At 38.2% G+C, this 16,102-nt stretch overlaps 1 protein-coding gene across 2 annotated transcripts; it reads left to right on the top strand.

Annotated features, from left to right (window-relative positions):
* Nucleotides 1-917: 917 nt before the first annotated feature.
* Nucleotides 918-12,649, top strand: LOC134534344 (methyltransferase-like protein 25B). 2 transcript variants are annotated; one of them, XM_063372755.1, is made up of 5 exons: nt 918-2,645; nt 4,877-5,101; nt 5,861-6,088; nt 8,673-9,012; nt 10,195-12,649. In XM_063372755.1, exons 1-5 carry the CDS (start codon nt 2,445-2,447, stop codon nt 10,569-10,571), a joined length of 1,371 nt encoding a protein of 456 aa, XP_063228825.1. In that variant the 5' UTR covers nt 918-2,444; the 3' UTR covers nt 10,572-12,649. The 2 variants fall into 2 exon arrangements, with proteins under 2 accessions (XP_063228825.1, XP_063228824.1); XM_063372754.1 differs by having other exon boundaries at nt 1,228-2,645; nt 8,670-9,012.
* Nucleotides 12,650-16,102: the final 3,453 nt, after the last annotated feature.

Here is a 16,102-nt window from a genome sequence, read left to right on the forward strand (position 1 = left end):
ACTAGCTGACCAATGCAGCTGTAACATTATGGTATCTGTTAAAGTGCAATACTCTTTTAAATTATAAATATACCCTCAGTCATCCTAATTTCCAGAGGTATTTTGGGTCACATGATACATTTTATATGTATTTCAGAACATTTATGGAAATATTTCGGTTAAATGTTTCAGAAATATTGATGGGACATTAGTGGAAACATTTCAGAAACATTACCATTTGATGTTGCAGGGAGGTTTCATTGAAACATTTCAGAAACATTACCATTTGATGTTGCAGGGAGGTTTCATTGAAATATTTCACAGGGCGGACATTTGGACGTTTCTGAAATATATCCGAGATGTTTCAGGTAGGTTGCGAAATGTTTCAAACATGTTACAATGTTTCAAAAGTTATATTTCTGAAACATATCTGTAACATTTTGTGCTGTATGGGAAGTCTCTGATACTTCTGTATCAGACGGTCCCAGGAGGCAACAAAGCTCCGCGTACGCAGACCGTGCGACCGGAAGGAGGAATCTGATACATTATTTATCACGCCTGGTAATTCTCAACCTCTGATACTCTCATGCCCGCCTGATACAACCAGTATCAATCAGTTCAACATTCACTGCAGTTCGTCCTGGCCGTGTATCACCATGTTGCGGGCTGTCATGCTTTGTTGTTAGTATCTTTATAGTGAAATAAGGAATGGATAAGTGCACGAAAAAGACTTCATTTGTGTGGAATTTTTTCACGGAAAATAATGAGTTTGCTAATTGTAATTTGTGTAAACAAAAACTGAGTTATAAATCATCGACTAATCTGAAGAAACATTTGAAAAAACATTGATATAGTATGCTCACTAATGTACTTATCTGTTTTTTATTTTTTATTTTTGATAAAATCGTGAATTTTTAATGTATAAAAACACTAGTTACTAATTGTTTTCGAAAAAAGAAAGTCCATATGTTGATTACATCTGTTATTAGTGTCAGCTGAGAATTTATTTGCATTTTCATAGCTGTTAGGTGCACAAATATAAATATTATATCTTGTATTAATGTACTTTTTAATATTAAAATTTCATTAGTTTTATTATTGAACGAGACGGTGCACGCACTGCGCACTGAGCGTACTTTGAAGTAGGACAATAAACAAAACGACTTGTAACCAGGGCTGCCACTCTGATATTCATGAAAAACCTAGATAACCTACAAAAAAACCCAGACACATGGGTAAAAAACCCAGATGCGTCTAAAATGCTATCGTTGAAAATGTTTGCGTACTAATTCAAAAATATAAACATAACTGGTTTTAATATAAAACAATTAATTACCTTACAAGACTGAAAACGGTTAAATACAACCAATACAAGAAAATTACACTGCAGCAAAATGGCTGTATAAGTAATTCTTGGACCAGCACATATCATAAAAAAACATAGGCCTACAAATATATACATGACAAAACAAACACCATCACTGCATTCTTTAAACCGGTAATTGTTTTTATAAAACTGCATCATGTACGTTAGTCTTTATTCAGAGTCTGATTCTACAAGATTGGTTTGAAGGTTAATTGTTGCATTGGTTTTGTGTTCTGCAAGCCTCTTTGAAGAATGTGTCTAATTTAATATTCGACTTAGCTTCTTGAAAACTAGTTTTGTGTTTATATGTATTTTTGTGTGTGAAACACATAGACTTGTTTGCATTTACAAACAGATATTGCAACAGATACAGTAGCTACTACCTTTATTATTGTTTTAGGTATAAAAATAATTAAAATTATAAAAAACATAGAATTGTTGGAATTCATTATTTAAAAACCCAGAAACCCAAACACCATTGGAAAAACCCAGATCTGGGTGGAAAAACCCATGAGTGGCAGCCCTGCTTGTAACAATATCGCTTTGCGCCACTCCTTCAAGGCTTCAACGCCTTCCCCTGCGCTTCCTCCCCTACATTCTTTCCCTTCTTTATCCCTTATTCGTCGTTCCTGCTCCCTCCCCTTTCACAAGCTCCGCCCAAGTGACCGTCATCTGCGATCGGGTACTGCGCTCATTGGCCGTGGTGTTGTTCCAGGTGAATTCTGAACTGATACTAAAGTCTCTGATACTTTTCAAGTGTACTCATTTGCCGTTCCTGATACAGGCGCGTATCAGTGTCAAAGTATCAGGTTGATACTTTTCGACCCACCTCTAACTTATTGTAGCTCTATTAATTACTCTATGGATATTGGGCACGTAAGTTGCTTAGATATTTGGAACACACCTTTTGAAAAGGAAGCTAAAAATAGTGTGTTATTACAAAACTACAAGATCTCTGATGGAGGGAAATCGAATGTTATTGTAAACAAAGTAATGTGTTTTTGTGAACATGAAACGACTACGAGCGAATTGTAGGCCTAAATTATTTGTACGCTATGGAACGTAAATATATACCGTATATCACTTATCGCTGTGTAAAATGTTGCCAGCTAATTGCAACTACGAATCTTACTTCAAGGAATCTTTATGCTACTTAAGAGACTATCAATGGATTTACAATTTTGCGGTCACAAACGTTCTCGTGGAAGATGTTCTGTCACGAATACCTGAAGACTGGTTGTCGGCGCTAATGCAGCTCACTAATGATGAACTGAATCAACTTCCATTTGGGTTTGAAAAGGCAAGTATTGTTTGTAGCTGGTGATCCTGTTGTTATCATGCAAGGTAATTTTGGAGTTAAGCTCTTCAGAAATCATGAATTCACAATTCCTGAGATGGTGTTTCGGGTGTAGCTTTTCTTGGTTCGTAATTTCACGAAAGTGCGTTAACAAATATAAACAAATTAACTTTTTTTTTTTTAACCTCAAAACTCACTGCAACTCAGAGATTAGAATCGTCTACTTGCAATATTTTAACGATGTGTGTGTGTGTGTATGGCTATTGTGTGTTTTATGATACCCAGGACATATAAATCAATTTGAAAATAATAATTAAATTTCAAAAATGGTTAATGTAAAATATACTTAAAGGGTAGAAATATAGTATGCAGTACAATATCGTGGGAAATATACCTTCTGTATTGTGTTCATTACCTACTAGAATAGATAGAATAGAAATTTCCAATACCACTTTTTATAATTTAATTATTCATTTTCAAATTAATTTTAATGTCCCAGGTATCGTAAAGTACATTACATCTCCACCTATTCTGTTACTAAACACAATATCATTAATATTATATCTACAGTATAGTATTTTTTTCTACAATCCCACCAGGTATAGTATCCGCCAATATCGTAACATATACTTCAGCCGTTCGAAATCTAGTATAGAACACAATACAAAAATATATTCCATTACTCTGATGTAGTATCAAATATGTTGTGCTAAAAAAGCATGTGAATCTTTTCCGGCCAAAATATCCTATTCCCGCGCTTGTACCATAAGAATGTACAGGCAGTAATTACTTTGCATTGCTTGTTGACTACTTCACCAATATCCCCACTACTTAAATCACGATGTAAATGTATAAACAGTTTTTTAATCAGTCTACCTACCCTCACCAAATCTTTCACTTTGTTTTTATCAGTTAGTTTGCAAAACTAACCAACCATAGGAAAATTAGCTATGTTTTACAGTGCATAATCAATTTTATAATCTACCTAGCCAAAGAAAACAAATATTTCACCAAACATCACAAATGAAACACATGGGACACTTCTCACCTAACATAGCAAACAAAATGCACATAATAATCGTAATCATATTAAGTCCATAAACTATATATATGCAAAATATTGCAAAATATGTCAATCTGTTGCTACAAGAAAGTACAAACAGACAAACTCACTATTACATTATAATATTAGTATGGATTGCAAAACATGGTGTTTGTTTTTCCTTCAATTACTTTTAGGTGGTGTGGAACAGAATGAATAATTAGTCTAACCATGATTTAACTACAAAAAAATAGCTAAATAGTTTTTAGTATTTATGCTTAATTTTTTGGTGTTATACTTAAACTAGATTGATTGTAAAAAAATCTTTACAGTGTTTCTTTATATTTAATAAATACAATAAATGAAATAAATTAAACGTCTTCGAGGTTATGTTGTGTTTGAACGTAGATGTAAGTGCTGATTCAGCCACTTGGCGTAAGGCTGGCCTACAAATCCTTTATAAGCTGGGCTAATGGAGAACATCGGTGTTACATGAGTGCAACCAGGGGCACAAGTGTACAGATGGAATGTGACCATTCAAAAATCTGTGCGGTTGAGAAATGTCAACACCAAATGTTAGGTTAAATGTAAAGAAAACATAGAAATTTCTTAAATATAATAGCTTAAATAAAATAAGATATTTTACAAACATAATTAGTTCAGAATTTATGATATGGTGTATTAATGGAGTGGTGTATTCAGTATACGTAATGGCAAAATATTATACTTTAGGAAATTTTTTGACAATGTTGAATTATTTTGGTAGCAATGGAATAAGTATGACCTGCCATGTGCACATGTATAGGCGTGTGCCAGTGTGTATTTTTTTTTTTTACAATTTAAACTAAGATTATGGTTTTCAACACACATACTTTTCGGCTATGCAGTTTTTAATTTTTGAAACAAAAGATAAATCATGACATAGTGTTTTGGTTGTTCGGTACTGTAAAAAAAATTATAAACTTGAACATTTATGGTGAATATTCTCAGCAACAAATGACCAGAAAAAAAATCAAGGTTGCCAGCATGCACTTTTGGAACGTTAACGACTTTCAGGTTGTTAGGTTGCTTATGAATGAAGCACGGTGTACTGATTTCCAAAGAAGACGAGAGCGTTAGTTAGAGGATTGAGTTGCAAGGTTGCGACACTATCTTCCCTGTGTGTGTGCGAGTGCTGTTGTCGGGGGGGCAGGACGGCTGGCCGGCGTCGCTGGCGGCGTTCTGCCGGCGCTCGCGGGCACTGCTGCTGGCCCCAGAGCACGGGCCCCCCGGCGTGGATCCCGCACAGCTGCCGCGCGAGCTGCGCACGGGCCTGTCGCCCAAGAAGCAGCACGAGGTGTGCCGCCTGGCCGCGCTGGTGCAGCGCGAGTGCCGTGCCCTCGGTGCCACCTGTGTGCTGGACGTCGGCTCTGGGCTGGTGAGTGTCGTCTCCCGCGCACGGCTCAGTGAGTGTCGTCTCCCGCGCACGGCTCACTCGCTGGCACGTGCCAAGGGTAGTAGGTTCTCTCGGATTACTCCTGTCGCCCTCATCCGTTCATTCTGTCAAGTTGCCCTGTTCTCATCACATCTCCTCTTAACATACTCAATGTTGATTTAGACTACAACGTAATTCACTTAGTCCTTCCAGCTATTCCGAACATTCCATGACCGACTTCAGACTTTTTTTTTCATATCTAAATGTGCACAAATTTCATCTGCCCTGTGTTCATACTAATTCTAAATTTTTTTACTTTTTAATCGTCCTCATTTGTGTAACGGACAATCTATACAATTTTTCTGTGCTGACACAATGGAGATACTCGTTGTTGGTTAGCAACCCTTCCACAGAACTTTTAAAATTATTTATTTAACCGAGACACAATTGTACAGTAATTAATATCATCTTGTTGGAGCCAGCCTGTGTCCAATCTCTCAATATAGCTACAGTAGGGTGTCAATGAACCGATTTAATGTGGACTTAACTTACTTCACAATTTCTGTTGATGGATTAGCATGTCTAGAACCTGTGACGGGAGACTGTGGTCGGACCCAGGACCTGCTAGTGGGGAAAGTGGGTTGTTCCCCGGCCAGCGTGCAAGGGGAGACTGTAGCCCAAGGCCTGTGCTTCCGGTTGGAGTGTAAGGAGACGAGGGGGAATCCTCCCCTGCGCACACGGCTCGGGCACGGCTGTCGCCAGGGCTACCTGGGCCGGCTGCTGCACCACCGCTACGGGCTGCGAGTGCTCGGGGTGGAGGCAGACCCCTGCAAGGTGGCCACCGCACGGCGTCGCGCCCTGGGCTGTTGCGCGGCCGGCGTGGCGTACGTGAGCGCCGCGGTGGCGCCCGGCTGCGAGCCGCTGGTCAGGCGGAGCGTGCGTGCCGCGCTGCTCGCGCGCCACACGGACTGCTGTCGCGCGGACCAGGAGGTGAGTGACTGAGTGTAGCCTTCTGGACACACAGGTGTGGCACGTCCTCTGAAACAAGGATATGACGGAATATCACAAGAAACAAGCGGGATCCTCTGTTATTTCGGGAGTAGATGCTCGTTCCGGAAAATTGCAGCCATATATATATAATTTTTTTTGTCATAGGAAACCGATGTAATAGTGACACTCATGTTCACGTTTTAAAGATTGCATAATCTGTGCTATCCGCAATTTTTACAGAGTAATTTTTTTTTTTGGACTAAATGTTTTTCAGAAATGCAGTTAACCAGCTGATGATGAAGTAATTAGTGTATTTTCAATTTGTGGATTTTTTTTCTTTTTTTTCTTTTTCAGAAAGCTATCTAGGTACCTACATTTTTACATTAAATAAGTATATTCTCCGTTCACTCTTAGCTGAATTCTGAAATAAACAAACACCGCTGTATCGCTGCGACGCGTCAGCAAGTGATAGGTTGAATTCATCTGGTGCGCCAAGCACTAGTTGCAACACACACACTTCAGTACAGTCGGTGCTAATAAAATAACGGAGATGTAATATAACAGGAACCACCATAGCACTTAGTTCAGCGTAGGTGGTTCATTTGCGAAGAAAAAACTATGCACTTTACGCCTGATAACCGTCTTCACAAAATCATCATAAGTTTTTATAACAGGATACTCAAGTTTTCTTTTCTTCCCAGAAGATGTTAATGTCCCGGTGTCCTGTAATTATTTCCTTGCACGAAGCACACTGCTCTTCGAAACACGCCTAAATTCTGCAGTTAAACTCGCGATATCGTTCACACGACAATTCTGATATTTGTCTGAAAATGTTTTAAAAACATTCAACACAATAGTTTTCTGTGCGTTTTCTGTGCACTTTTCAAAGGCTTTCCCGTTCTGTGTTTTACAAAACTCGGTCCGACGTCAGCCATAACAAAACGTGCGCGCGCGAATCCGAAATACAACTGTTGCGCCGGGCATCAACTGTACACCGTACAGTACCTTTTGTCTATGCCAGCGTACACACGGCGTCTGCTAACATAATTGTAAGTAAATACTTGCTGACACATTAAACTGTATTGGAAATTAATTATGAAATGCTATAATGCTATATATCAACAATTGTTATAAAAAAGGCAGTGTAAAAATACTTACAAATGATACGTAACCAAGGAACTATTTCTTGCGCACGAATAATGTGCGCGGCGGCCGGCAGCCAATGAAAATGTTTGTTTACAAGAGGCTTTGTTTATTCCAAAACTCAGGTAAGAGTGAACGGAGAATAGTGACTGATTTTTAGGATGCACAGAGGGGATTTTTCTTTGATAAGTTTATTGAATATATAGTGTTGATACAGTAACTTAAACCATTTTTAAGCTATAGCTTTGCTTCAAGAACATAAGACAGATTAATTTTTTTTAGTGAAAAAAAAAAAGGGCAGGTGTACTGAAATGATAGATGATATCTCATCCTGTGTTTGAGAGGGATAGAGATGACAGCCCAGATCCGTGAGAAAGACTACAAGCCAGGCAGCGTCTTCATTTTTTTTTATAAAGGAATTTTTTAAGTGTTTTGTGCAGTGCTTTCTCTGGCTGGTCATCGTACGGAGGTTGGCAGTGTCTGTCGTATTCATCAATGGCTCGCTACTAATTGTACTTTGATGTGAATGTAAAACACTTCACACCTGTGGTCCAGGAAATTCAACTTCAGGCGGCAACGGAAGTCCAAGTGGGGCCTTAATAAATTTTGGTGACCATTCTGGGCCTCTCGGCTATTGTCCCATGTGTTCAAGGGACTGCTGGAATTTATATCAGCAACGTCAAACATATCAGTTAATGTGGATTCCAAAATATGAGTTGCCATAAGCTGTGTCAATCTGCATGGTTGTGGGCAGTGCAACAATTTTCAGTAAAGTGGAATACATCTACAAGATCTTGTTGTGAACTCTTTGATTCGAATCGAAGCATTTCACTAAATTCATAAATCATAAATAACTTTAACCATATTAATATTTCATGAACTGTTTCGACCTACGACTTACAGTTCTTCATCTTTTTTACGATTGTTTATTAATTGTGCAGTTAAGACTGTAGCGAGCTGGGAGGTATGGATTGTAACGAGGTTACAAAAACTAGTTTCGTTCAGTTGTTCGAACCTTGTTTGGTTCATCCAATCATTACACAAGTTTTGTGGTATGTATTGTTAATTGTTACCTATACAGACATGTGCTAGGAAGGGCACAGATAAGGATCTTGCATAGCATAGCCTCTCAAAATTATTCATTTAAACAGGAACTATGTGCTTCTTGTCTCTGTCATGTCAATTGTGATGTCAAGCTGTTACTTTGATCTGGTTTGCTGTCTTTGTTGAGTCATCCTTTTTTTTTTTTTTGGCACACATCTTTAATTTTTTTTTTTTTTTTTAAATATTTGTATTCTCTCTCTATTGTTTTGTATTTTATTGTGTTACTGGATTTGTTACTTATTTAGTGTGTGTTTTAGCAATAGCTAGTTCTGACTGAGTGCCCATGTGGTATGGCATGCAACCAAGTAACACAGGTGAATGTTCGTGCCGTGAGGAGGAGGAGGAAAGTCCCGCCGTGTGCGCGGTGGCTCTCCACGCGTGCGGGGACCTGACGCCCAGCATGCTGGACCTGTTCGCGTTCGTGCCGGAGCTGCGCGGCCTGGTGCTGGTGCCGTGCTGCCACCACAAGGCGTCGCCGGGCGGGAGCGCACGCTTCCCGCTGAGCGCGCGGCTGAGGGCGGCCGCGCGGGGGGCGGAGATAGCACGGCCGGCCCTGCTGCTGCGGCTGGCGTCCCAGGAGACGGCCGCGCGCTGGCGCGGCACCTCCGAGCAGGAGCACGGCGCTCACGCCTTCCACGTGCTCTCCCGGGCCGTGCTGGAGCTGCACGCCCGGCAAGGTGACGGCACACGCCCTGAGCACGCACACTCCCGAGAGGTCGTGTCTCTACACCTTCGCCCTGTGCGTTTCTTAGCTGAAACCACGATAAACTGAACATTTGACTCGCAGTGAGACATTGGTGATGGTGAACTGTATACTCATTAGTAGTATTCTCAGCAGCAACACTTTACTTATTATTTATATCTATTGTTAAAGGGGGGTGGGGGGAAACGCATAGATTTATTTGCAAATTTCTACTCTCAATAAACCTGTGTACAGTCCGATCATGTCCATTATAAATAACTGTAAAAGTAATCAAATCAAAATAATTTTGATACATGCAGTAGAAAAAATGCTGTCTTTCAAATATCTGGCAGTCTAGACTGTTAAGTACCATATTTACCTCCTTCTGGGTCGCACATTTTATGTCGATTTTTATTTTTTAAAAAATGTAATGTTACTCTGTCTTAGGTTTGTTGGTTTTTTATATCAACTCGGCACCCATAAACATGGGTCCATCCACGATGTTGGCATGGAACCAACACCCCTTTTAACATGAGCACGACACGCTAGCGATCATGGCGCCGAGGATTCTTTGTGCCTAGGCATTAAGTGTGTGTAGCACAACAGCTATCATTGCACACAACTTAATTCTATAGCTAGAGACAAGATCTTATGGTTTTATTTTTAGTCCAATTTCATTTTTAAAACAGAGTCTTTCAGTGTTATTGTTTTTATTTTATAAAAGCTGTTTTGTAATACTTACGCCACCAGAATAGTGGTGTATTTTTCAAATAATTATAATAAATTTGTCTAAAGTGGGTACATTCAAACCAATAAAAATTAACCAGCGAGAATTTGTGGTGTAAAAGTGATTCAACAAGAGATGCACAATAAAACAAAACTAAATTTAATTTAATCATCCATGCACTTAGTACAATTTTTTTGCTCTGGAAGTAATGGCGTTCCTTGAATTTCAAAAATCAAAAAGATTTCTTTGTTAAGATTTGGTTAAAATGCTACTTCATTCCATTGTATAACTTTTCATTTCGGTGTTATGCAGTGTTTTGACATTTCGGTTTTATCACAATTCACCGTGTCATCTTGTCCCTATCCATAGCATGTACGTTCAGATTTCTACGGTCACGACCGTGAATCATGGATTGCCGGGCGCACGGCTGAAAGCTGTTGTTCCGTGCAGCGAGCCTGGAGCTGGTGAAGAAGAAGCGCCGCTGTGTCCGGAGGGGGAAGCTGGGGACGCCCGGCTTCGAGGGCTTCGTGAGCGACGCCCTGGAGCGCTACGACCACGTGGGGCCCGGCGGGGACGACGAGGCGGAGCTCCGCGCGGGACTCGGGCGGCTGTGGCGGGCCCACGAGGGGAGCGCCCGGGCCCTGGAGCTGCTCACGGCCCTGCAGGTGGTGATGCAGGCGCCCGCGGAGCATCTCGTCGCCCTGGACCGGCTGGCGTACCTGCGGGAGGTGACCCCTGGGGCGGAGGCCCGCCTGCTCCGAGCCCTGGACGACGGGGTGTCGCCCCGCTGCCTGGCCCTGGTGGCCCGCAAGCCGCCCCGCTCCTGACCGGTTCCACTTAGACAACCACTGTCTGTGCCAGAGGTCGTGGCGAGTGACGAGGCCTGCCGTGCTACCACAGCTCTACGTCGTCGCAATGACATCGTACACGCGCACTCGAGCGACTGATTGACAAGGGAGATTGATGCTATCATGCACAGGGGTGTAGCCAGGGGGTGGTTTTAGGGGTTCAACCCCCCCCCCCCTTCCCCTTAGCCCCAAATTTTTAATTAAATTTCTTATTCATCACTCAAACAAATTTCATATTAAAAATTAATAAAAATTTTACCATTACAATATTTAAATTTAAGTACCGGAAACTGCTGAAATACCACTATTTCACACCTTAACAACCACATTTTCCCAGGGGAGGACCCCCGGACCCCCCGCTTTAATCCGGAGGGGGGGGGGCATGCTTCTTAACACCCCTCATACACAAATCCTGGCTACGCCACTGATCATGCAGCAGTATAAAGTGATTCACAGTACAGAAGGAAAAATAATAAATAGTTTACATTGCTGTGGTGAGAATGCAAAAAAAAATGTTTGCTTGTAACATTATCAAAAGCAACTGCAAAGAGCCATAATATATCTTTACTGGTGTTTGTGAAAGATCCATCCAGAGAATAGACGAAACGGTCAAGCACTCAACAACTTACAAAGTTATCTTATAAAAGTTTATAAATATAAAATATATATAAATATGAAAGGAAATTTTAAGCCATGATAATTTTATTTAAAAATTTGTGTTATTTAAGAATCTTGTGTACTTACATGTACTGGTATCGTGTGTGTTACTTTGCTAGTGTTGATGGTTTTTGGTGAAAAGTATCACAATACACACCCATTATCAAATTTAATTCAGTACCGTTGAGTTCTGCAAGATACTATGTGTTTGTTTTACCTCCCTACTTGTTTCTTTTCATTAATACAATTCAGTAACTTCACTGAAAGTTGTGTGTCCAGTACTGATCCAAATAGCTGTAGGTTTACTAAGTTGGCAACCTTGAAAAATTTCACACACAAATTAGGTAAGTTTTATTATATAATAAGAAAAACCTACCTGTTGCAATATGAATACAAACTTGATAACTCACCTATTAAAAAATCTCAACATGTCAAAGACCTAGGAATTTTACTGGATCAAAAACTATTTTTTCATCTTCACATTGAAAACATTATCTCGGTATCTAACAAAATACTTGGTCTAATTAAATTTATCACCTTTAACACCTCCAATATTGACTCTATTCTCTCCCTCTATACAGCTCTAATAAGATCGAAACTTGAATATGGTTCTATTATATGGAATAGCATCAATAACACTGATATTGAAAAGCTTGACAGGATTCAATCTAAAGTATCTGACTATATTAACAAAAAATTAAATACCATCAATAACATATATTTAAATTCCCTCCTTGGTTTATTATCAACTAGAAGAAAGATCTTAGATGCCATTTTTGTCTTCCATTGTTATTATGGTAATCTTATATGTCCTCATATATTTGATGTTACTGGCATTAAAATTCCTTCTCTTAATAGCCGTAACCCACCTTTTTTGTGCACACTTTTAAATACAAATGATATTATATATAGACTTGTTAACAATTTTAATTTGTATGTTAATCACTTACAACCTACCAGAGAGAAAAAACTTGTTAAAAAAATTATTTTTTCGGCATCCAAAGATTAATTATCTTTATGCTCTAATGTTATTACCTAAATTATTTAATTCCAGATATATTAATCTAAGGATACTAACTGTATTTATCTACATAATATTATATGTTCTGTACTTATACATTTATTACTCTCATGAAACATTTTTGTTATTTTAAGTAATTTTTAGAAGTTAAGCACTCATATGGATATGTGTATGTTATGTTGCCTTGTCTTTGTTTTTGTCCTACTATATGTTGTTCTTATAATTTATTGTTTTGTTCTTATTTTTGTTCTGTTACTGTATTTGTTTTTTTACTTGTCTTACATGTTGTGCCCACCGTTGGAGCCTTGTGCTGTTGGTGTGGCATGTAACAAATCAAATAAATAAATAACACCTACTATCCTCATTCTGGGGACATTAATTATTGTTAGTTATTGTATCATATTGTTGTGATCAAGTATTTCTACATTGTACACAGAATTGTGTACAGTGAAGAGCTACCACATACATGTATAATACTAGCTGAGGACACCCGCTTCGCTATGTTTCTTTTTGGTACATCTGTGCAGTTCATTCTGGTCCAGTTCATTCATTGTAGTACATTCAATGATGGGTGGTCAGTGGTAGATATTGGGTGTTGCTGGCCGGTTTATTCTATTACATTTAAGAACATTATTCTAACACATGGTCAGTAGCAGCTAGGGTTCAGAACTGGGAAATCCCGGTCCCGAAAGTACCGAGGAAGCCCAGTACTTTTGATATAGTGAAAGAATCGGGAATTTAAAACTGATTCCCAGTTCTTTCGGTACTGTCACTTGGGGTTATTTTGCTCCATTTTTCTTGAAGTTTAATTTATATTCTCTTATAAAGATGGGGATACTTTGCACCAACCCCAAAAACCAACACTTACAAATGGATTATTAGCTGTGGAGCATTATATGACCTTTATTAAATATAAAATCCTGTTTATATCAAAATAAAACAACTTTTAGAACAACATTTTGTAATATGCTGATTAACATCACATTACAAATCTTTTTTTTAAAATAGTAGTATTGGTACACTTTCTTCAATGACATCTTCAATAGAATAAATCAATGTTATCTTCATACATTTCTTGGTGTAGAACTCAATCCTAAAATTCATCTAGTTCAGGGACAGATAAGAAACCACAACGATTTATCACCTTTAGAGGTTAGATGCTTCCAATTAAGTCATCAAAATAATATCATTGGTTCTTAAAAATTAGGGTTGTTTTTTCTTCTGATATTTAATTTGCAGTGATAACGAAATATTAAGCCTGCACGCGGCTTATACAAACTATGTATTGATTTTGAGAGAATCTAATGTGTATTTATAAGTTGCAATGTCGGTAAAATCACTTGCTGGAGTCTACAAGCATTTGTTTTAAAAGTAACAAACCAACATCCAATCACTATAAAAACATTCATTATGAAAAATTTTGTCATAATAAAGACCTTTGTCCTAACATTGGTACACATTCAAGGCAGCGGCTTAGTTCGGAAACTTGATTTAAATCATAGAAGGGAATATGACTTTTTGGATTAGGTTAATGAACTGTGCGATCATCTGATATAATTATGTATTGGCATCGCAACAAGCCGAAAATACGTCACACAAACAAAATACTGTCTGTTATTGAAAAATTGACTGTAGTGGGGTATATAAAAAATAAGTACACCTTTTTAAAAAATGATGAGTCGACGAGGTATTGCACTTGAACTCCACAAGGGTGCACGCAAGTGTTTCCTCGGAGAAGGGTAATCACTCGTGGCCCGGGTGATCTTTTACTAATAGACATGGTTCAAATGCAACCTTATTACCATATGAATAAAGTTTTCAGATATATTTTGACCGCTATAGACTGATACGTACCCGAAGTGTGCTTACACCATTCCAGTCAAGAAGAAGACTGCCGAATTCGTAACTCAGGCAATGAAACGTATTTTAAAGGATTCTTTAACGTTCAAGCACGTGCTCCGACAGAGGTATGGCATTTTGTAACCAACCGTTTCAGGTCTTAATGAAATAGATAACACGGGATTAATCATTTTCTGCCAACAGCGAGCTGAAATCGTCTGTTGTTGAATGCTGTATTAGAAGTTTAAAATCACTTTCATTTACAAAAATGTCAGCTCAGGAAATTACAAATGGCTGAAGTTTTTGGCCAAAAGTTATGAAAATATACAATGTTGTGAAATAAATTTATCCCATGCAATGTAAGACTCGTGTAGGCAGCCATGTACGGATCTCAAGATATAAATTTTTTTTATTTTCTAAAGGCTGTACTGAAAATTGGCCTCATAAGATTTTCAAGGATACGAATATATGCTATATTTATCCTCAGACCTACTATGTGATGGATCTAGATGAAAATGAACTCAAATGCTGTTTTTATCTGTAAGTGACTAGATATCCAGACACAAATTTACTTAATAAAACCCACAAGAAACTTCCGACACATCTATATTATTGATTTCTAGAATCAATAAAAACTTGGGTAAAACGGAGTGACGGCAAAGAGTAAACCAATTTGTTTCAGTGTGAACGTTACTTAACTAACTGCTGGAGACGGCTGGGACGTCGTACTGGCATCTGGAAGCCAGGTGTTTATGGCAAAGAGGGGTGGGGTAGCTTCCCACGCATCTAACCTATACGTAATGTAATTCTCAACCACATTCATAGTAGTACATAGTATACTGATTGAAACCATTTATACAATTTAATATCAAGATAATATAGTGTGGATTTTTTTTTTGCTTTCATTTATTTTTCAAGTATTGAAGAAACTTAAATTATATATATTAATTATAAATTTTATTATAATATAAATAAACATGAACTAACAAATTTATTACTGACTTAAAAATAAACACTCAGGATATTGATAAATATTGTTTAAAAAATTACTGATTAATTTATATATATATATATATATTACTAACTGTTGATATACTCACACCATAACAAATATTTGTTTAGTAAATATAAATGCTAGGATTGACTAATAAATTATTTTTTAATTTATTTTTTAGGGTTGGTAACATCTTGCAAAAATTAAATTGTGCTTTATAAATGTCTGTGATTTACTTGGGTGGTTGTGTGTTGCTACGTTGCGACCCTTACGTAGTTATGAACTCGGCCCTAGGCCCTCCTGCAATGACGCGTAAACGTAAGAAATGGGAATGAATCACTGAAAGGAAAGATATTTGCGTTTCATTCACATCTGTCTGCCGCTCCTACAGCGCATGGAAACGTAAAAAAACGGCAGTGAATGAGATTGAATTTAAATTTTGTGCCCAACACAATCATAACAAAGAAACATGCTTTGTTAAAATTTAAATTTAATTGCGAACATGGTAATTCAGAATATTATATGAGGACATATAAAGTGTCCAACATCATGATTACGAAGCATTAATTCAATCAAAATATTTTTGAAATAGCCTACAAGACAATAATAGAGTAGAGAATTACAAATGCATATTTAATAAAATCAAAACACAAACAAACTATAGAACACTGGTTGTATACACATACTTATTCTTTTACCTGGAACACTGCTAACTCCGGCCAAACACTTATGTCGCACATAGTTGCGGAAACGGGTGTAATACGTATGATTTTGTGTCGGCATGTGCCACTGTATATACTCTGGTCTGTGATCTACGTATCCGCTTACGTAATACGTAAGCAGAATTTAAATTTTGAATGGTGTGTGTTCGTGAAGGGAGGGGGGAGGTAGAACCACTTTGCCTCTGTGTTTGCATTCTTTTTTTTTTTTTCGGTGGGTGATTAGAGATGTCGCTACCATAGTTACGGGAACGGCGTCACTGAAAGATATTTACACGGT

This window comes from Bacillus rossius, chromosome 7, assembly GCF_032445375.1.
Source record: "Bacillus rossius redtenbacheri isolate Brsri chromosome 7, Brsri_v3, whole genome shotgun sequence".
Classification (NCBI taxonomy): domain Eukaryota; kingdom Metazoa; phylum Arthropoda; class Insecta; order Phasmatodea; family Bacillidae; genus Bacillus; species Bacillus rossius.

What these genes read in the sequence shown, in the direction of transcription:
- LOC134534344 (XM_063372754.1), top strand. Translation starts at nt 2,445, where the DNA reads ATGTTGCCAGCTAATTGCAACTACGAATCTTACTTCAAGGAATCTTTA. An exon ending in GCTGTCGCGCGGACCAGGAG is followed by an intron (nt 6,089 to 8,669) that starts GTGAGTGACTGA and finishes TCGTGCCGTGAG; the next exon opens with GAGGAGGAGGAAAGTCCCGC. An exon ending in GGAGCTGCACGCCCGGCAAG is followed by an intron (nt 9,013 to 10,194) that starts GTGACGGCACAC and finishes TGTTCCGTGCAG; the next exon opens with CGAGCCTGGAGCTGGTGAAG.